Here is a 21,951-nt window from a genome sequence, read left to right as displayed (position 1 = left end):
AAATGGGTAATGGAGAATTTTCAAAGTAAATGGTTTAAGATAGGGTAAATAGTCACTAGATACCTTAGGTTTTTGAGTAAGTTTGATTTTAATTTAGTTTGGAGTAAATAATGACCTTCTGACATTATTAAAGTCTGCCTATTTCTTTCAGTATTTCATTTTTTAATTTGTTTTTTGTCATAAAATGACCCTAAGTTATGTTTACCAGGAAAAAAAAAAGTTAAGATGCTAATGTCAACTCTGAAAGATCTAATTGAGTTTTTCTGTTAATAGAGAATATATTAATAGAATATAGACTTATATCTGTAGTGCTGAGGAAAGAATCTGAAGGTCATTGTTTTTATGTCTTTAGTTTTAAAGATAGAGACCTACTAAAAAGGTCTTTAGCTTTATGAAAAGTATTAGCTGTTAGACTTTTTATTTTTTTAAAGTATATAAGGCACAGAGATTCTGGAATTATCTTTAGTGATGAGAATTTTATATTATAAGGTACTGGAGAAATTTGTGAAAGAAGAGCCTTATTAGATAGCCAGACTTCACAGTATACCAGAAGGTCACACACACACACACACACACAACAGATCTAGCTACATGGTTACCCTGTGACACACACACACACACACACACACATCTAGCTACATGGTTACCCTGTGACACTCCCTAGCGTGTGCGCGCACACACGCAGACACAGACACAGACACACACACACCCCTAGCTACATAGTTACCCTGTGACACTCCCTAGTGACACTCCCTAGCATGAGGCTTTTATCATTGCCTATGCTGGCGCTGTGCCATCATGATTAACTCTGTTACTCTCTCACTGCTACTTTTATTCTCATCACCCTCAGCTGACAGTCACAAGAGATTTTATTGGCTAGATGACAGTCACCACTTACTCTTGATTACCTACATTATTTGATAGAGCTGTTGTGTTGGCTGTCTCATAGACCATTAAACCAGCTATAAAAATCTACCCTTGTAACTATGGCCCAGTGTGATGGGAGTCATTCTTATAATTCAGAGCATGGTGATCTATACTTAAGGAATCCCTCGGAAGATGGGATTCTTCCCATCGTAGTTGGTAGGCATTTTTAAGAAGCCCAAGAAGGGAGGCAGTGTATCAGATGAGTGCTTTGTCCTCAGCGGCAGTTTCATTTTTTCACATCGATAACTATATTTGCTTCAGGTACTGCCTTTTGGATTTCTGGTAGTCTTACTGATGATCTCAATAGCAAAATAATTTATTACATATAACCCAGTTAAGGGTTTTAGGAAAGAGCCTTTTTATTCTCCCAAGTTTACATTCTCTTTGCATTTACAGAAATCCACAAGAGACTTCCAAGGAGTTGCCTTGAGTATATCTGTGAATTTGTTACGTATACACTTTCACACACCCCTCACTATTATCTCAAGTTAATTTTTAAGCCATTTAAGTATAAGAAGTATGTAATTCAGTTCCTTTTAGAAGTGAGTAAACAAATGTTGACAGACATTTTGATTGCCCCGGGTCACATGATATGTGAGCAGAGCTCAGATTAGAAAGCATAGCTACTTCTGTATTACAGTGTGGTATCTATTTAGACTTGAAACAAAAATGACTTCCATATTGTTGGCATTTATCTAATCTTGTGTAGGAATTTTTCCAGTTGCGACTCTTGATTATCATTGTAAGGAATAGACGTACCCCCCCAGTTATGTCACATGAAACGGAGAATCCAGGGTAGTGCAGTGGAATGCAGCTAGTCCTGTGGGAACTAAAATGCTGACCTAAAATCTCAGTTCTCTCTCTTTCAGGGAATCACAGAGTCTCTCATCTTGTCTTTTTAGAGTGTTATCTGCCTCATTTCCGTTTTTCTCAGTTGGCTTCCTTGCTTACTGAGTGGCCTGTATGTCCCCTTAAAATGGCTGCTCCAGTCCCAGAATACACATACCCTTTTTCAGGTTCAGTGCCCATCATCCACAGGCAGCAGTTTTAACTTTTCAGATTACTGAGCCCGGTCTCACCAAGTATATACACTGTCTGCCTTGGTACACAGCCATGGTATTCATTGGCTGTCTCTGCGTCAGGTGTATATTCCTGGTACAGTCAAGGTTGGAGATGAGGCAGAGAAGGATGGATAGGATAATGCGATTCTCGGGGCTGTGGATAGGAAGATGGGATCGGCACATGCCTTTTACAGTAGGTAAGAGTTACTGATTTCATTTTTAGTTGTTTGTTTAGTAAACTACTAAATAGATCTTATTTTGAATGACAAAGACTGAATAGACATTATCATGGTATATCTCTAGATCCCATACATTTCTGTATTTTTAAGTTTATTAAATGTAAATAAGTCTCAAAAGTAGTAGCTCTCAAGGGTGGAGGTAGATGCTTCTAGGGAATGTTTCTTTTAAGGATCCCCCCTTTTGGTCAGATTATTTATTTTAATGCTTGTTTTTAATATTTTATGGTCCATTTTTTTTTTTATGAATGAGTGTTTAGTCTAATAGAAGGAGATTCCTCCTGAATTCATGCATGCATTCATACATATCATAGAATCTTTGTATTGTGTTCCAGGAATTTTGCTAGCTGTGGGCACATTAAGTTGAATATGGTATTTTCTCTGCTTTTAAAGAATTCTGTGCTTTGGAAGCTGAACTGTCTCTAATGAAAGAGATCAGACTCTCTTTGTACCTTTGATTCCTTCACCTACTGCTCTGTGCATCATACCTTATCTCACTTCTACTTTTTACTGGATCCTTCCCTAGAGCCTGTGTGCATGCATGTGTGTGCTCAGTTGTGTCCAATTCTTTTGTGACCCCTCAGTCTGTACCTGCCAGGCTCCTCTGTCCATGGATTTTACTAGGCAAGAATACTGGAGTGGGTTGCCATTTCTTCCCATCTCTAAAGCCTGATATATATACACATCTGTTCCCACTCACCTCTGAACTACAGCAGTCTATTTTTGTGTTTACTACTCTTTAGATGTCACTCTCTGTTACTTTCTAGTTGTCAAATCCTCTGGACATTTACTGGCCTTTACCTACTCAGCTCTTCTCCTTTAGACCTGTTGATCATGCTTTCTAAGATTGTAGGACTCCATTCATTACTGGTTCTTCTTATACCTTTCTGAGCTTACCTTCTCAGTCATCTTCATGAGCTTCATTTTTCCTTTTCTGCTTCTTAAAATGTTGATGTTACCAGTATTTGATCCTTGACTTTCTGCTCTCTTCATAATCTGCTTCATTCTCATTTTTTTTTTAGATGACTGTGTGGTGATCGGTTCTGATTCTATCAGTCCTGAATATTGCCTTGAAAATAACTTGTAGTACTATATCCATTTGCTTGCTGGCTGTCTTCACTTGAGCTCTGCATATATCTTTGCTCTGAACATGTCCCATACTGAACTTCACTTCTTCATCCACAAAACAAAACAGCAAACATACCATCCCCCAGCCTTCTTTCTTGTATCTTGTTTAGGGTGACTAGTTGTTCAGCCAGCTTAAGGAGCTGTGATGATGGCTCTTTCTCACGCTCCATGCAGTCTATTGATTTGTTGATCAGATCTTCTAGATATTTCTCCAGTATGCAGATTTCTGTTCATCACACCTGCTTCTGCTCTGTTTCTGGCTTTTAGGTAATATGACTATACTTGCTCTTTATAGATTTTCCTGCCTATTTTGAATCTTGCACATAATTGTTAGAATGATTTAAACTTACGTTACATATGCCTCCCACAATCTATCCTTTGAAAACAACTTCCAGTGGCTTCCCTATGGGACACTCTTGTTTGCTTCAGTGCCTACTCCTCTTGTCTTCTCATTATCAGTTGTCCCCTTCTTCACTTGGCTGTGTCCTGTTAGCCTCTGAGATTAATCTCACATATCACCTTTCTCAGGATGTGTCCTCTGATTTGTCGCCCCTCTTCCTTTTTAGGCTGGGTTGGAGTACCTGCTCCTTCTTACTGCTAAGTCGCTTCAGTCGTGTCCGACTCTGTGCGACCGCATAGACGGCAGCCCATCAGGCTCCGCCGTCCCTGGGATTCTCCAGGCAAGAATACTGGAGTGGGTTGCCATTTCCTTCTCCAGTGCATGAAAGGGAAAAGTGAAAGTGAAGTCGCTCAGTCGTGTCCGACTCTTCACGACCCCATGGACTGTAGCCTACCAGGCTCCTCCGTCCATGGGATTTTCCAGGCAAGAGTACTGGAGTGGGGTGCCATTGCCTTCTCTGGTGCTGCCAGTAAAATCACACTGGAAAGGCTTTTCTCCGGTGTACGTCCTCTTGTGCTCATCCAGGCCGTGCTTCTGGCTGAAGGCCTTGCCGCACTCGGAGCACTTGTACGGCTTCTCCCTGGTGTGAGTACGAATGTGCATCTTCAGGCCGTCATTTTTACTGAATCCTTTCTCACAGTAAGGGCACTGATACGGACGCTCACCTGTGTGGCTATGGATATGAACTCTCAGTGTACCACTGCTGGCAAATTTTTGGCCACAATGTGGACAGATTTTCTCCTTTTCTCCTGTATGTGTTTTCTTATGACTTCTAAGCACTGAAGGTGTAACAAATGCCTTATTACACAGCTCACATCGGTACTTCTTGTGTCTTTCGTGGACCACCTGGACATGAACATTCAAGGTGTCCTTTCTTTTAAAGGTAGCATCACAGTGATGACACTTGAATGTCCTCTCACTGTTGTGTATAAGCAGGTGTCTCTGCAAAGAAAATGGAGTCCGGAAGAGAGCTTTACACTCCTCACACTGGAACGGCCTCTCCTCCGAGTGGGTCTTCTTGTGATTCTTGTAAACATTTCTGTGAGCAAATCCCTTTCCACAGAGCTTGCACTTGTAAGGTTTATCTTCACTGTGTATCACTTTGTGGGCACCCACTTGGTCAAGCCTCTTGAAAAGATTTTTTACTAGTGCCTTGTAATAGCTGATGCATGTTTGTCATTTTCTTACTGTATTATTTTATATGTAATTCTCTTCCTCCACAAGATTGTGAGCTTATTGAGACCCAGAACAATCCTTTACTTGCAGAACCTGCCTATAGGGAGCACATGCTAGACTTTAATAAATGTTTGATCAATGAGTGAAAGATGTTTCTGGTCTAGAAAAGGTAGATATACATAAATAATTGCTATAGAACTTTAAATAGTGCAGCGGAGACAGGGAATGCAAGGGCTGAACCTTCTAGCTGGGAAGGGAGAGAGGTGCTTCTAAGGGAAGACTCGCTTTATAGAAGATAGAAGTTTGAGCTGGTTCTTGAAGGGAACTTGATAGAGGCTTTGCTAGAAAGGAGAGAATCCATCCTAAAGAACAAAAGCAAGAGAACAGGTCCTACTCATGAAAAAGCTGGGTATTTTGAATTCAAAGGTCATTTTGGCCTTTGAAAAAAAGGATAGAATAGAGGAGAGGCAGGATGGAAGATGGAATAAAGGAGAAGCAGGAATTGTAGTCCTGCAGGCCTGAGCAAAGGTCTTATCTAAGGCTTTGGTGGTGAGGAGAGGGAGGGCCTCCAGAGATACTTAAGCTATAAAATATAACTAATTAGTTGAGTATGAGAGTTCTAAGAGGGCAGTTCAAGATAACTCTTAAGATTTCTCTTTTCAGTGATTGATTAGGCACTGATATCTCTTTTTAATTTAAATAAGGGAATATAGGATATTTGGGGTGTGGTATAAATTTAATTTTAGACGCAATGAGTTTGAAGTACCCATGAGAAGTTCAGGCAAAAACGTTCAGCATGCTGTTGAATATAAGTGTTAGAAACTCAGGAGGTGTATCTGGATTGGAGACACAGCTTTGGAAGTCATGGTACATATGAAGTAGTTAAAAGTGGTGGATAAGAAAACAAGATTACTTAAGGACTGCATATATAGCACGACTGTAGGAGAGTGAAAACAGAATCTGGGACTTGCAGGTTTTCTTCTGCTTGAAGATAATACAGAATACTTGCAAAGCAGTATCAATTTCCCTTTATTCTTTCCAACTTTAACAGATTTCAGAAACTTTCTCTTTGCAGCCCCTGTTTGTTCCTTTCATTCTTTGCTGTTGTTCAGTTGCTCAGTCATGTCCAACTCTTTGTGACCCCATGGAGTGCAGCATGGCAGGCTTCCCTGTCCTTCACCATCTCCTGGACTTCGCTTAAACTCACGTCCTTCAAGTCGGTGATGCCATCCAACCATCTTGTCCTCTCTCGCCCCCGTCTCCTTCTGCCTTCAGCCTTTCCCAGCATCAGGGTCTTTTCCAATGAGTCACTTCTTTGCATCAGGTGGCCAAAGTATTAGAGGTTCAGCATCAGTCCTTCCAATGAATATTCAGGGTTGATTTCCTTTAGGATGGACTGGTTTGATCTCCTTGCTGTCCAAGGGACCCTCAAGAGTCTTCTCCAGCACCACAGTTCTAAGGCATCAGTTCTTTGACGCTCAGCCTTTTTTATTGTCCAACTCTCACATCACAAAGTTATAGCCATAACTTTGACTATAGAGATCTTTATTGGTAAAGTACTGTCTCTGCTTTTTAATACGCTGTTTAGGTTTGTCATCACTTGTCTTCCAAGGAGCAAGCGTCTTTTAATTTTATGGCCGTGGTCACCATCTGCAGTTATTTTGGAGCCCAAGAAAATAAAGTCTGTCATTGTTTTCGTTGTTTCCCCATCTATTTGCCATGAAGTAATGGGACTGGATCCCATGAACTCGGTTTTTTGAATGTTGAGTTTTAAGCCAGCTTTTTTTTTTTTTTTTTTTAATTTTATAAATTTATTTATTTTAGTTGGGGGCTAATTACTTTACAATATTGTAATAGTTTTTGCCATACATTGACATGAATCAGCCATGGGTTTACATGTGTTCCCCTTCCTGGACCCCCTCCCACCTCCCTCCCCATCCCATCCCTCTGGGTCATCCCATTGCCCCGGCCCTGAGCCCTTGTCTCATGCATCGAACATGGAATGGTGTTCTGTTTCACATACGATAATATACATGTTTCAATGCTATTCTCCCAGAACGTCCCACCCTCACCTTCTCCCTCAGAGTCCATAAAATTGTTCCATGCATCTGTGTCTCTTATTCTGACTCGCATATAGGGTTATCGTTACCATCTTTCAAATTCCATATATATGCATTAGTATACTGTATTGTTGTTTTTCTTTCTGGCTTACTTCACTCTGTATAATGGGCTCCAGTTTCATCCATCTCAGTAGAACCGATTCAAATGTATTTTTTTAATGGCTGAGTAATATTCCATTGTGTATATGTACCACAGCTTCCTTATCCATTCGTCTGCTGATGGACATCTAGGTTGCTTCCATGTCCTGGCTATCGTAAACAGTGCTGCGATGAACATTGGGGTACACGTGTCTCTTTCAATTCTGGTTTCCTCGGTGTATATGCACAGCAGTGGGATTGCTGGGTCATATGGCAGTTCTATTCCCAGTTTTTTAAGGAATCTCCACACTGTTCTCCATAGTGGCTGTACTAGTTTGCATTCCCACCAACAGTGTAAGAGGGTTCCCTTTTCTCCACACCCTCTCCAGCATTTATTGCTTGTAGACTTTTGGATAGCAGCCATTCTGACTGGTGTGAAATGATACCTCATTGTGGTTTTGATTTGCATTTCTCTAATAATGAGTGATGTTGAGCATCTTTTCATGTGTTTGTTAGCCATCTGTATGTCTTCTTTGGAGAAATGTCTGTTTAGTTCTTTGGCCCATTTTTTGATTGGGTCGTTTATTTTTCTGGAATTCAGCTGCAGAAGTTGCTTGTATATTTTTGAGATTAATTGTTTGTCTGTTGCTTCATTTGCTATTATTTTCTCCCATTCTGAAGGCTGTCTTTTCACCTTGCTTATAGTTTCCTTTGTAAGCCAGCTTTTTTAACTCTCCTCTTTCACCTTCGTCAAGAGGCTCTTTGGTTTCTCTTCCCTTTTCTGCCATTAGGGTGGTGTCATCTGCATATCTGAGGTATTGATATTTCTCCAGCAGTCTTTATTCTAGCTTGTGCTTCATCCAGCCCGGTATTTCACATGATGTACTCTACATATAAGTTAAATAAGCAGAGTGACAATATACATTCTTGATGTACTTTCCCAATTTGGAACCAGTCTGTTGTTCCATGTCCAGTTCTAACCGTTACTTCTTGACCTGCATACGGGTTTCTCAGGAGACAGGTAAGGTGGTCTGATATTCCCATCTCTTGAAGAATTTTCTAGTTTGTTGTAATCGACACAGTCAAAGACTTTAGCATAGTCAATGAAGCAGAAGTAGATGCTTTCCTGGAATTCTCTTGCTTTTTCTATGATCCAGTGGATGTTGGCAATTTGATCTCTGGTTCCTCTACCTTTTCTAAATCCAGCTTGAATATCTGGAAGTTCTTGATTCATGTACTGTTGAAGCCTAACTTTAAGGATTTTGAGTATTAACCTTGCTAGCATGTGATATGAGCATAATTGTGTGGTAGTTTGAGCATTCTTTGGGATTAGAATGAAAACTGGCCTTTTGCCTGTGGCCACTGCTGAGTTTTCCAAATTTGCTGGCATAGTGAGTGCAGCACTTTAATAGCAGCATCTTTTAGGATTTGAAATAGCTCAGCTGGAGTTTTGTCACCTCCACTAGCTTTGTTCATAGTAATGCTTCTTGAGGCCCACTTGTCTTCACACTCTAGCATGTCTGGCTGTAGGTGAATGATCACACCCTCGTGGTTATCCGGGTCATAAAGATGTTTTTTGTATAGTTCTCTGTATTCTTGCCATCTCTTAACATCTGCTTTTGTTAGGTCCATAACATCTCTGTCCTTTATTTAGCCCATCTTTGCATGAAGTGTTCACTTGGTATCTCCAGTTTTCTTGAAAAGATCTCTCTTTCCCTGTCTTATTGTCTTCCTGTTTCTTTGCTTTGTTCACTTAAAGAGGCTTTCTTATCTCTCCTTGGTATTTTTTTGGAACTCTTGATTTAGATGGGTTTATCGTTCCTTTTCTCTTTTGCCTTTCGCTTCTCTTTTTTTCTCAGCTACTTGTAAGGCCTCCTCAGACAGCCATTTTGCCTTTTTGCATTTCTTTTCCTTGGAGATGGTTTTGATCACCACATCCTGTACAGTATTACGATCCTCTTTCCATACATAGTACTTCAGGCACTCAATTAGATCTAATCCCTTGAATATATTTGTCACTTCCACTGTATAATCATAAGGGATATGATTTCATTTCAGTTCATTCTTTACGCAGCTGGATTCTTCTTGAGGCTGTTAGTTTATTCCTCTTTGAAGTGTCTGTTGTCAAACTAAACTAGGGAAAAGGAAATGCTTAAATCATTTATGTGAATTCACATCCCTTCATGGAATGGACATAGGTATTCTAACTTTACTTCTACTAAGAAACAGACTGCCATTTTTTAAACATATTACGCTCCTGGCTTATCTTTTGTTTTTCCCTTTTTGATAGTGATATAGATACAGATAAATAGTTTGCTTCTTTCTTTAAAATAACTATAAAGTGATAAATCACATCTTGGACTCACATCAGGTACACCTTGTAGCATGTGTTGGGACTGTGGCAATCCTGAAATCTTTGTGGCTCATTTTCATGGCGATTGTTGTGACTCAGCTTTATTCCATTATTGCCTTGCAGAGGTGATTGCCGATTTTTCTGTTTTTCGAGAAAAGTTATTATTCTTAGGTGATTTTAAAAAATTTTGTTCAGAATTTAACAAAATAATATGCTGGCAATTTTTGATCCCTTTCTTAAACCTTAAATTCTTTGTGTCAAAGACCAACCCGCATGACCTACTGAAATGTCTGAGATATGTTTGGTTCTGTTACATGCTAGGGTAGGAGAGGAAACTTGACTTGAAAGCCTCAGCTGACTAGTGGAAAAGGAGACAGGCTCAATCCCTTGATTCTGAAGATTGAGTAATAGTGAGTCATGCACTCAGATGGGCTGAGACCTTTTCCCATTTTCAGTAAGTATTCTGGTAGTGAATCCTCCCCATCTCAGTTCCTTACTTGCTGAGGTTTTGATCCTGGGTACCATGGTCAGTGACTTGAAACTAGAGTGTTAGTTAGGGAGGATATTTTTCTATTATTTTATCATGCATATTTAAGTACAAAATTAAACACACACACATACAAATGCAACTTTGGTATTTTGCCACCAGAATGTAACCCACATGAATAATAATGTTTCTGTCACTTGGTGGGTTTCAAGTTCTGAGCACTTGAGGGATGGGATGGGGAGGGATGTGGGAGGGGGGTTCACGATGGGGAACACATGTAAACCCATGGCTGATCCATGTCAATGTATGGCAAAAACCACTACAATATAGTAAAGTAATTAGCCCCCAACTAAAATAAATACATTTATTTTTTAAAAAAGTATAATTTGTTAGGGCTTACTGTATTATCTTGATTTGTTTTGGTTGAGTCAAAGTAAAGGCTTTTTATAGAAAAATCTCCTCCTCATTCCATAGGAAAATCAGGGGGATATGTTGGAACTGGCCTTTGGCTTTTCTGTTTGTTCTCTGTGGGAGGGAAAAGGAATGATTCCTGCAAGTGGGACTTTCATAGTTTTGAGTGTACATGTTCCCTTTTAGCAGCAACTTTCCTTTGTAAATAAATTCCATTTGTATAAAAGTTAGATCTCATAATTAGAAATTATATTTAAAAAGCCATCCCACAAAATGTTAGGATTTGATTGTTGATTTTGATCTAGCTGGCTTCTGACCACACCAGATTATGAGAGAAATTTACACACTAGGTATCCGGAATAAAGACAGTGTGATTTTCTTTGGGAGGAGTGGCATTTCGGTGGAGCTGGTTGAAGTATGTGCTAATGTGTTATGTCACCTAAAATTCTGATCACCTAAACAATTTTCCTTAAATATATGACAAATATTTTGTGTATGTTCTCTTAGGTTTTCCTGTATCAGAGATGTTGATCTCTTATTTCCTATACTAAGATGAGAGATTATGAAATCTGTGAAATCAATCTAAATAATTGATTTTAATATAATGTAAAAATATGTTTCTTTATATTTTATTTAAAGTTAAATGAATTTTGAGCAGTTTTACAGTTGAGTTTTGTATTTTGGGGCATTGATAAGGCTGGCTATGACTGTTTACCAGTTTTTTATAATTAATGACTGTTAGTGTCTTGTTACCATTGTCTCCTTTTGTAAAACTATTTTGTGCTTGTGATTATTTATATGTAGTTTTTAAAAGACTTTTTAAAAGAGCAGTGTTAGATTTGTAACAAAATTGAAAGGAAGGTACAGAGATTTCACGTGTACTCCCTGCTCTCACACATAGTCTCTTCTCATTATCAACCTCTCTCACCAGAATGGTACTTTTTTTTTTTATTTTTAACCAAAGATGAACCTATATAGACATGATAATCACCCAAAGTCCATAATTTACTTTGGGGTTCAAAACTCTTGGTATTGTGTGTTCTGTTGGCTTGAATAAAAATATAATGCTGTATATGCATCTTTATAATAACTTGCAGGGTATTTTCACTGTCTTAAAAATTGTCTGTGCTCTGCCAGTTCATCACCCAGTCTTACACCGCCCCCCATCTTTTTATTGTCTTCATAGTGTTGTCTTTCAGAATGTCATATGCTTGGAATCATACAGTAAGTAGCCTTTTTGCATTAGCTTCTTTCACTCTGTAGTATGCATTTAAAGTTCCTCAGTGTCTTTTCATGGTTTGATAGCTCACTTCTTTTTAGTGCTGAACAATACTCCATTGTCTGGGTATACCACAGTTTATATATCCATTCACTTACATTAGGATGCCTTGGTTGCTTCCATGTTTTGGCAGTTATGAATAAGTTGATTTAAGTTTTTGTGTGGACATGAGTTTTCAGTTCTGTTGGGTAAATACTAAGGAGTATGATTGCTGGACAGTATGGTACAGAGTGTGTTTAGTTTTGTAAGGAATTGCCAAACTATCTTACAGTGTGGCTGTATGATTTTGCCTTGCTGCCAGTGAGTTCCTATTGCTCCACATTCTTGCTAGCATTTAGTTATTCTGGATTTTAGCCATTCTGATTGGTGTGTAGTAGTATCTTATTCTGTTTTTAATTTGTATCTCCCTGGGGACATGTGATATGGAGCATCTTTTCATGTGCTCATTTGCCATCTGTACATCTTCTTTGGGGCTTCTCTGTTGGCTCAGATGGTAAAGAATCTGCCTCCAGTTTAGGAGACCTGGGTTCCATCCCTGGGTTGGGAAGATCCCCTGGAGAAGGAAATGGCAATCCACTTCAGTATTCTTGCCTGGAGAATTTCACAGACAGAGAAGCCTGGTGGGCTACAGTCCATGCGGTTGCAAAGAGTTGAACACAACTGAGCGACTTTCACTTTCACTTTCATATCTTCTTTGGTGAGATGTCTGTTAAAATCTATGGCCCATTTTTTAACCAGAATTTATTTTCTTACTGTTGAGTTTTAAGAGTTATTTGTAGTTTTGGATAAAAAGTCCTTTATTAGATATGTCATTTGCAAATATTTTCCCATAGTCTGTGGCTTGTCTTTTAATTATCATAATACTGTGTTTTGCAGAAGTTTTTTATTTTAATGACATCTAGCTTATCAATTAATATTTTCATAGATTTTGTCTGGTGTTACATCTAAAAAGGAATCACCATACTCAAAGCATCTATATTATCTTCTGGAAATTTATAGCTTTATGTTTTACATTTAGGTATATGGTCCATTTTTAGTTAATTTTTGTGAAAGGTATACTATCTGTGTCTTAGATTAATTTTTTTTTTTTTTTGCATGTGGATGTCTGATTTTGATAGCACCATTTGTTGAAAAGACTGTCTTTTGGTTTTGTGTAGTTTTGGAAACTGTTTAATACTGCATTTATCTCTCACAACTTACTTTGTTGCCTTTTTTAGATGGAATCTTAAATATAGTTAGACATAAAAGTATAAATAGCCTTGAGCATTGGGCTTAAATTCAGTAAACAAATGATATTCTCTGTCCTACTTTTGAGTCAAAGAGTACTTCCCCTGTGGCACACTCTTCTGTAGTGCTAGTATTTTTGAATCTTCGTTCACTTGGAATTTTACGAATCAGTTTCCAGTAATACCATTTTGATGGAAAGAAATGGGGAACAGTAAAGAAAAGAGATTGATTTTTCTTGTTCACCTGCAAAACTGCTTTTGGAAGACAAAGCGAATTTGTCACTACTGTTTAAGCTCTGGAGGACTTATCTTTTTTGTATTTCCAAACATTTTGTAACTTTTCATTATGACACTTACACAATTGTTTATCGTTCCATGTGTATTTTACCTTCCTAGTTTGTGAGCATTTTGAGGGCAGAAACTGCTTCATTCATCTTTGTATGATTAAGGCCCAATACCTAGATATCCAATTATTATAGGATCAGTGTAACCTCCCGAAACAATTATTTTAGAAGACAATAGTTCTTATTTAAAATGAATACATAACCCACACATGAGATAGGATGTTAAAACGTATTACTTAAAGTAGTTCCAGATTTAAAAGAATCTTTGTCTTAATTGAATCAGTTCAGTTCAGTCGCTCAGTCGTGTCCGACTCTTTGCGACCCCATGAATTGCAGCACTCCAGGCCTCTCTGTCCATCACCAACTCCCGGAGTCTACCCAAACCCATGTCCATCGAGTCAGTGATGCCATCCAACCATCCAACCACGACAGAGGATGCTCTGTCGTCCCCTTCTCCTCCTGCCCTCAATCCTTCCCAGCATCAGGGTCTTTTCCAATGAGTCAACTCTTCGCATGAGGTGGCCAAAGTATTGCAGTTTCAGCTTCAACATCAGTCCTTCCAATGAACACCCAGGATTGATCTCCTTTAGGATGGATTGATTGGATCTCCTTGCAGTCCAAGGGACTCTCAGAGTCTTCTCCCACACCACAGTTCAAAAGCATCAGTTCTTCGGTGCTCAGCTTTCTTCACCGTCCAACTCTCACATCCATACATGACCACTGGAAAAACCACAGCTTTGACTAGACAGACCTTTGTTGGCAGAGTAATGTCTCTGCTTTTAAATATGCTATCTAGGTTGGCCATAACCTTCCTTCCAAGGAGTAGCCAAGTGTATATTGCTTTACTGTCAACTAATCACAGAAATTTTTTAATCCCAATTTAAGTCTCTGGGCTGTGAACATTTAGCGTGTTTATGGACTGTTTATTTCTGGTATTGATTCCTTAAGAAATACAAGTGCATTTACTGTGTAAGTGAATTTTGTGATTATTGTGTGTTTTAAAAAATGTTTTTAGTGAAAAATTTCAAACCTTAAAAGCAGAAAGATGATTGTAATGAACTTCCCTCTGTCACACCCAGCTTAGACATTTATCACTTCATGGCTAATTATATTTTGTGTTGATCCTTTTTTACTTTTCCCCTACTGTCTACTTCCAGGATTATTTTGAAGCATATTCTAGATCATATGATTTCATCTTTAAATATTTCATCATGCATCTCTAAAACATTAAGGGTTCTTTTTGTTAAAGCATAATAGCTGGTACCATTCATTATATAAGCCAAAAAATAAACAGCAACTTGTTAATGTCATTAAAAAATGTTCAGAATTGCCCAGTTTCTCTTCCTCCTTTCCCTCCTCATCCTCCTTCTTCTCTTTCCACTGTATTTTTGTTATAATCAAGTTGAATAAGTTTGCATATTGCAGTGTTGATCCACAGATTGTCCTTAACCTTCCTCTCCCCTCCTTTTCTTTTTTCCCCCTTGCCCTGTATTTGTTGAAGGAATTGGGTCTTCTGCCCTTTACTGTTTCTCATAGTCTGAATTTTGCTTAGTTCATCTCCATGACGTAATGTAACATTTTCTCAGTCTTTGCATTTCCTCAATCAGATTCAGGTTTGATGTCCTCCCACCCCACCCCCACAAAATTTTGATTGATGGGGATGTTGAAGCCGGAACGCCAATACTTTGGCCACCTGATGTGAAGAGCTGACTCATTGGAAAAGACCCTGATGCTGGGAGAGATTGAAGGTGGGAAGAGAAAGGGACGACAGAGGATGAGATGATTGGATGGCATCAGCAACTCAGTGGACATGTTTCAGTAAACTCCGGGAGTTGGTGATGGACAGGGAGGCCTGGTGTGCTGCAGTCCATGGTGTCGCAAAGAGTCAGACACTACTGAGTGACTGAACTGAATTGATGTGTATTTTTATTTCAAGAGGCATGTATGTTTGGTTCATATTCTCTCTTTCTCTCTATTCCTTCTCCTTCCCTCCCTCCCTCCCATGCCCTACCTAGACTGCTAGATCCCTAATATGTTAGGGATTGCAATATGGCAATATTCTGTCATTTCTTGTTATATGAATTTTTCTCCTTAAAGAGAAACTGATTTTTTATCAACTCTCTGATCTTGATGAAAGTGAAAGAGGAGAGTGAAAAAGTTGGCTTAAAGCTCAGCATTCAGAAAACTAAGATCATGGCATCTGGTCCCATCATTTCATGGGAAATAGATGGGGAAACAGTGGAAACAGTGTCAGACTTTATTTTTGGGGTCTCCAAAATCACTGCTGATGGTGATTGCAGCCATGAAATTAAAAGATGCTTACTCCTTGGAAGGAAGGTTATGGCCAACCTAGATAGCATATTTAAAAGCAGAGACATTACTTTGCCAACAAAAGTCCGTCTAGTCAAGGCTATGGTTTTTCCAGTAGTCATGTATGGATGTGAGAGTTGGACTATAAGGAAAGCTGAGCACTAAAAATTGATGCTTTTGAACTGTGGCATTGGAGAAGACTGTTGAGAGTCCTTTGGACTGCGAGGAGATCCAACCAGTCCATCCTAAAGGAAATCAGTCCTGAATATTCATGGAAAGACTGATGCTGAAGCTGAAACTCTGATACTTTGGCCATCTGATGTGAAGAACTGACTCACTGGAAAAGACTCTGATGCTGGGAAAGATTGAAGGTTGTAGGAGAAGGGGACGACAGAGGATGAGATGGTTGGATGGCATCACCGACTCGATGGACATGGGTTTGGGTAGACTCCGGGAGTTGGTGATGGACAGAGAGGCCTGGCGTGCTGCAATTCATGGGGTTGCAAAGAGTCAGACACGACTGAGCGACTGAACTGAACTGATCACCCCAGTAAATGCCTAATTCTCTAACACTTTTCAAAAATAGTGGGTTCTTTAGAACCCTTCAAAGATGATCAGTGAAATTTAAAAATATCTATAATTTCATGAACTCAGATATTTGAAGTACTCCAATCCATTGCAGTTGTTATTGTTACTGATTCCATTTTTAGCCAGGTGAAGCCTCTTCAGGTTGTCTGCTGAGTTTGACATTTTTTCAGTAATCTTTGGCAGCTTTCTGGTATGATAAAGTGTTCGTGCCCATCTTAAACTCATTTCCTGCTCTAGACTTGAAATTAGCCATTCCTCCAATAGCCTGAGTTCATTTTGTTGGAACTGTCAACACTATTTGTTACTGAAGCAGTGATTCACAGTAAAATTATTGTATTTTAAAATCACTTGAAATACTTTCTCTATGTGGTTTTTCCACATTGTTAGTATATACAGTTAGACTTTCAAATTTCACTTTGCTTTTTAGAGATTGCTTTTGAAATTCTTCTTATGTGTAAGATGTTTATACCAATACAAAATTAGATCTGCAGAACAAAGTATTTTCAAAGTGCCTAGTTCTCATACCTATCCTCTTTTACCCCATTTTCTCCATTCCTTGTAGATCATTTTAAAAAGTTTCTGTATAGCCTTACATTTAAAAGAATAAGCAAATATTTCTATAACTCTTACCCTCCCTTTCTTGGATGAATGATAGCTATACATACTTTTCTTTACTGGTATGTAATTGGATTGAGTAAAGTATATAATTCATTAAAAAAATAATCTGGGTACATATGCTAATACAAAAAAATTTGTTCACAATGCACTGAATTGTCATTTTCTCATATATTGATGGATTCAGTTAGCTTGCATAATTAGGTATTCAGCTGTCTTATTCTTTTAGCTTTAAAACTTGCTTTGATCAGTTATTTTTAAGGGAATACTTTTCCTTTTTGCATGTCATTTATATATACATAATACATATATACACACACATACATATTTGTTTAGGAATGAGACTGATATATATATATATGTATATATATATAAATTAAAAAGACATTTATCTGTCAAATGGAAACATAAGAAAAGTAATTTTCTTTTTGATAAAGATTAAAAGTTTATTTTAAGAACTCTTTACTATTTTTTTGGTTATTTATTATTAAGACACAAAAACATGTGTGTAGTTAGAAAAATATAGCTTCTGAAAAGCACCTTTGGTTAATTTATTTCAGCTTTGTGTATTTTCTGGGCCTTTTATCAGAAATTCAGGAAGCCTTGTTAATGTGGTTTTGCAGTTGGAGGCTTTGAGTCTGCTAGAAGCCTGTCAGGACTGTTCTTTGCTATACTGCTCCATCCACATTTTAAATACTTTTATTATTCTTTCTGTATAAGGGAAAGCATTCAGTAAATACGGTCTTTTGTTTTTTCAATACTGTAGTTTCTTTTAGACTCTAATTCCAGTGATTCCCAATGTATGGGCTGTGGGGGTGGGGAGAGGTTCTGCAGCCTAACTTAGTTTGTATTCTGAATAAGCAAATGCCTATGAATGTACCTGTTATTTATTCAAACCGTGTATAGTTATTTTGTAATTGATGGCATCTCATTTAAAAAACCCTGAATTAATTGTATCATTTTTTGTTTTCTTGTGTTTTCTGTCATTGGATGCTAAGTGTACTAGTTATATAACAGTATGTGACCTTTTATAACTACTGCTGTAATAAAAAATTAAAGAGTTTGTTAAAGTAGTTACCTACATATGTGTACATAATTTTTGAAAATATGTAAAAGTTGAACTGTAGACCTCCATTTTAAGGGAGAGAGCTTGTTACTAGAGAACTAAGTACATGGGGCTGGTGTATATGTGTGTATATAACACATATATACCTATTCTGGGCACCCCTGGTTGGGAGTGGGAGGAGAAAGTCCACAGGTATCCAGTGGCCATAATCTTTGCCAGCTGGGCAGTTGGCCGTCTTAGAGACAGGGCCCTGTGTCCTTCTGGCCCAGCAGCTGGCTTGAAAACATGCACCGTATCATGCTGGTGTTTAAGCATCCTCACAAGGATAAGCTAGTTGTGAGGGGAAGAGGATCTTTACTTACATGTCCCCAGAGTATCAGAAGAGGGGTTTGGGACCAACTTAGCTAAATGTACTGATGGTCCCTGTGTGACAGCCTCTCTGTGCTGCCTCCCTGAATGACAAGTAGTGATGTAGGCTGGTGTAGGGTATGTTGAAACCTTTTTTTCAACCTTTTCCTGTTTTTCTTTTTTTTTGATTGGGGCCTTGGTGTGGGTCATGCTGGTAGGAATGTGTAACTCTGCGTACAGTCCTAAGGTGGGAGTGAGGAGGAGGACTTCAGTTTCGGGTCCTTTTCCTTTTCACTTGCCCTTTGCTTTTCTTGCCCTTTCCTTTTTTCCTCCCTTTTGCCTTTCTCCCTTTTCTTTCTTGTACTTCCCTTATTTCACTTCTCTCGTTAGTAAATGAATTAATTAGTTCCATATTTACTGAGCAGCTTCTTTGTAGCAGGCCTTGGTTAAATTACTGTATATTGTTGAATGAGGCAAAGTTCAGTGTCAGGAGCTCATTTTATTGCAATTACTTACAGACGGAATAAGGTGGAAGGAAAACAGTCTGTAGTTTCAATAAGACCATTCTTCTTATGGGTACTTATTTTTGTTGTTGAATTCCTGTATGTAGTTTCTGTGGACTTGACCCACGTTGGCACTGAAGTAATTCAGCTTTATGAGGCTCAGTGCTGTCTGGCTGGCTGCCCTATGCCATGTAATGTGTTGAGACATACCAGGTGAATATGACTGAGAGTGGCTGACTCACTCTATTGAGACTTTTCAGTTCAGTTCAGTCGCTCAGTTGTGTCCGACTCTTGTGTGACCCCATGGACTGCAGCACGCCAGGCAGCCCTGTCCATCACCAACTCCTATAGCTTACTCAAACTCATGTCCATTGAGTCGGTGATGCCATCCAACCATCTCATCTTCTGTCGTCCCCTTCTCTTCCTGCCTTCAATCTTTCCCAGCATCGGGGTCTTTTCCAGTGAGTCAGTTCTTCACAACAGGTGGCCGAAGGATTGGAGCTTCAGCTTCAGCATCAGTCCTTCCGGTGAATATCCAGGACTGATTTCCTTTAGGCTGGACTGGTTAGATCTCCTTGCAGTCCAAGGGACTCTCAAGAGTCTTCTCCAACACCACAGTTCAAAAACATTGATCTTCGGTGCTCAGCTTTCTTTATAGTCCAACTCACATCCATATGTGACTACTGGAACCATAGCTTTGACTAGATGGACCTTTGTTGGCAAAGTAATGTCTCTGCTTTTTAATATGCTGTCTAGGTTGGTCATAACTTTCTTCCAAGGAGTAAGTGTCTTTTAATTTCATGGCTGCAGTCACCATCTGCAGTGATTTTGGAGCTCAAAAACATAAAGTCTGTCACTGTTTCATTGTTTCCCCATCTATATGCCATGAGGTGATGGGACCGGATGCCATGATCTTCGTTTTCTGAATGTTGAGTTTTAAGCCAACTTTTTCATTCTCCTCTTTGACTTTCATCAGGAGGCTCTTTAGTTCTTCTTCACTTTCTGCCATAAGGGTAGTGTCATCTGCATATCTGAGGTTCTTGATATTTCTCCTGGCAATCTTGATTCCAGCTTGTGCTTCATCCGGTCCAGCATTTCTCATGATGTACTTTGCATATAAGTTAAATAAACAGGGAGACAGTATACAGCCTTGATGTACTCCTTTCCTGATTTGGAACCAGTCTGTTCTATGTCCAGTTCTAACTGTTGCTTCTTGACCTGCATACGGGTTTCTCAGGAGACAGGTCAGGTGGTCTGGTATTCCCATCTTTTGAAGAATTTTCCACAGTTTGTTGTAATCCACAGAGTCAAAGGCTTTGGCATAGTCAATAAAGCAGAAGTAGATGGTTTTCTGGAACTCTCTTGCTTTTTCGATGATCCAAAAGATGTTGGCAATTTGATTTCTGGTTCCTTAGGAGAGTCTAGAGTCCATTCTCTAGAAGCTCTGACAGTCTGTTCTTCCTGTGATCGAAAATAGCTGTCTCCACTTAGCCCCACTCTCCACATGTAACCAGGAGAGTTTATGCCTGGCTCTACATCAGAGTTACTTAATCGGTCTGCCTTTGATGGACTTGACTTGAAAGATGATTTCACAACTCAGCTCCTTGATTGTGCTAGTGTGAACTCTGAATCAAAGAGAGGTTAGTGATTTTGCAGAGGTTACACAGACCTTTAGTGGCAAACTGGAACCTGTAATTTCTGATTCTGTGTTTAGTGCTGTATTATGCTACCTTTTCTATCATAGAAGTCTGTGATGAGGATCAAATTAGATAAATGGTAGTATGAATTAATAGACATGAAATACTACAATGTAAATTACGTCCACATGCTTTCTGCTATCAGGAGGCATGTAAGACTTTTTTACATTGTCACTTCTTGACTCTTGCATCTTGGCAGCAGGGGTCATTTTTTATGTCTTTGTGTGTCTCTCTGCTCAAGGCCAAACTGATATGCATAACTGATATATGCATGCTAGTAAACTGATACCCTTTGAAACTAAAATTATTTCCATTATTTGTGTAAGGAATATGTCTAATAAAACTTATACTTTATATTTATGTACTTTGTACTCAAATCAGGAATTTATTACATTCATTACAAGTAGTTTTCTGACTATAATTTCTTGGGAGGCATATTAAGCTGATTAATTAAATAAAAGAAACCGCTCATTTATGATTTTAATTTTTTTTTCTTACTGTGACTTTTAACTTCAGACAGTTGTCAACTGACAAATTTTAAGGTCCTTAGGAGTCAGGATTTGAATAGAATCAATCCCACTCTTAACTCTTACTAGCTGTATGACCTTGGACCATTTTTTAAAAATCTTCTCTGTACTTTAGTTTCTCTGTTGTTAAACAAGAAATAATAATAATGATTAAGCTAAAATTGACCACTAGACCAGTGGTCTCCAATCTTTTTGGCATCAGGGACCCATTTCATGGAGTACAATTTTTCCATGGACCAGGGAGAAGGGGGATGGGTTTGGGATAATTCAAGTGAGTTACCTCTATTGTGTACTTTATTATTGTTACATCAGCTCCACCTCATATCATTAGGCATTAGATCCCAGAGGTTAGGGATGCCTGCACTAGAGCATAGACTCATTTACTACCCAGAAAAACCATACAACTTAGATGAAGAAATGAAGGCATGGAGTGGTTACACAGTTAATAAATAAGTAAAATTAGATTTTCATTCATTTTAACTCCAGAGTTCATGTTTTTTGATCACTGTGCTATATTATCTTCTTGATTACTTCTTAAGTTGTTCTGAGGAGGACATGAGGTACATATGTAGAATGCTTGGTACAATTTTGGTTTTCAGAGGTTCTGGAATTGTAAGGTTTTGTGGACTTAGGGATAATTTCGGTAGCATTATAAATATATAATTGTCCTTAGTTCTGAACAGTTATGGTAAATTATTAGAAATGAAACTATCACAAACCCCATCCCAGACATAATGGACCAGAATCTGCATTTTAAGAACCTGCATTTTAGATCCTTAAAGTTTGAGAAGTACTGCAGGAGATGATTTTGGAGGTTTCTTCCATCTCACAGTTGGTGTGTCGATAATCTTAGGGAAGCAGACATATGGATATTTCAGTGTTGTTACTGTGTTTGGAGAAGAAAATAGTAATTTTAATGAAGTATTATTTTACTGAAAAGTATTATTTTAATAAAAATCACTGTTACATGAATTTATTTCTATTCTTTGACTTCCATTCTGAATTTGTAAAAAATTTCTGATGTAGTACAAAACCGTCCTAAATTGTATCATCCTGTGTCATCTAAGAAAA

General features: G+C 38.5%; 2 protein-coding genes across 16 annotated transcripts in view; one reads left to right on the top strand and one right to left on the bottom strand.

The window, feature by feature from the left end:
• The window catches only part of SNX13 (sorting nexin 13), a 147,782-nt gene that overhangs the window by 21,006 nt on the left and 104,825 nt on the right, over positions 1–21,951 (top strand). The gene's annotated exons all lie outside the window — the stretch shown is intronic.
• Positions 250–20,562, bottom strand: LOC145523929 (uncharacterized). Its single transcript, XM_081535187.1, has 3 exons — positions 20,476–20,562; positions 4,205–4,880; positions 250–263 (listed from the first exon to the last, which is right to left on the bottom strand). Exons 1-3 carry the CDS (start codon positions 20,560–20,562, stop codon positions 250–252), a joined length of 777 nt encoding a protein of 258 aa, XP_081391313.1.

This window comes from Giraffa tippelskirchi, chromosome 10 (assembly GCF_054371585.1).
Source record: "Giraffa tippelskirchi isolate mGirTip1 chromosome 10, T2T-mGirTip1v1.2.pri, whole genome shotgun sequence".
Lineage (NCBI taxonomy): Eukaryota > Metazoa > Chordata > Mammalia > Artiodactyla > Giraffidae > Giraffa > Giraffa tippelskirchi.
The sequence above is the reverse complement of the archived record's forward strand: the minus strand, read 5'-3'. Positions and strand labels throughout refer to the sequence as shown.

Coding starts and splice junctions, on each gene's coding strand:
- LOC145523929 (XM_081535187.1), bottom strand. CDS start 20,562: ATGACCCCTGCTGCCAAGATGCAAGAGTCAAGAAGTGACAATGTAAAA. Junction 4,881..20,475: donor ATAGCAGAAAGCATGTGGAC/GTAATTTACATT, acceptor AATCTTTTCAAG/AGGCTTGACCAAGTGGGTGC.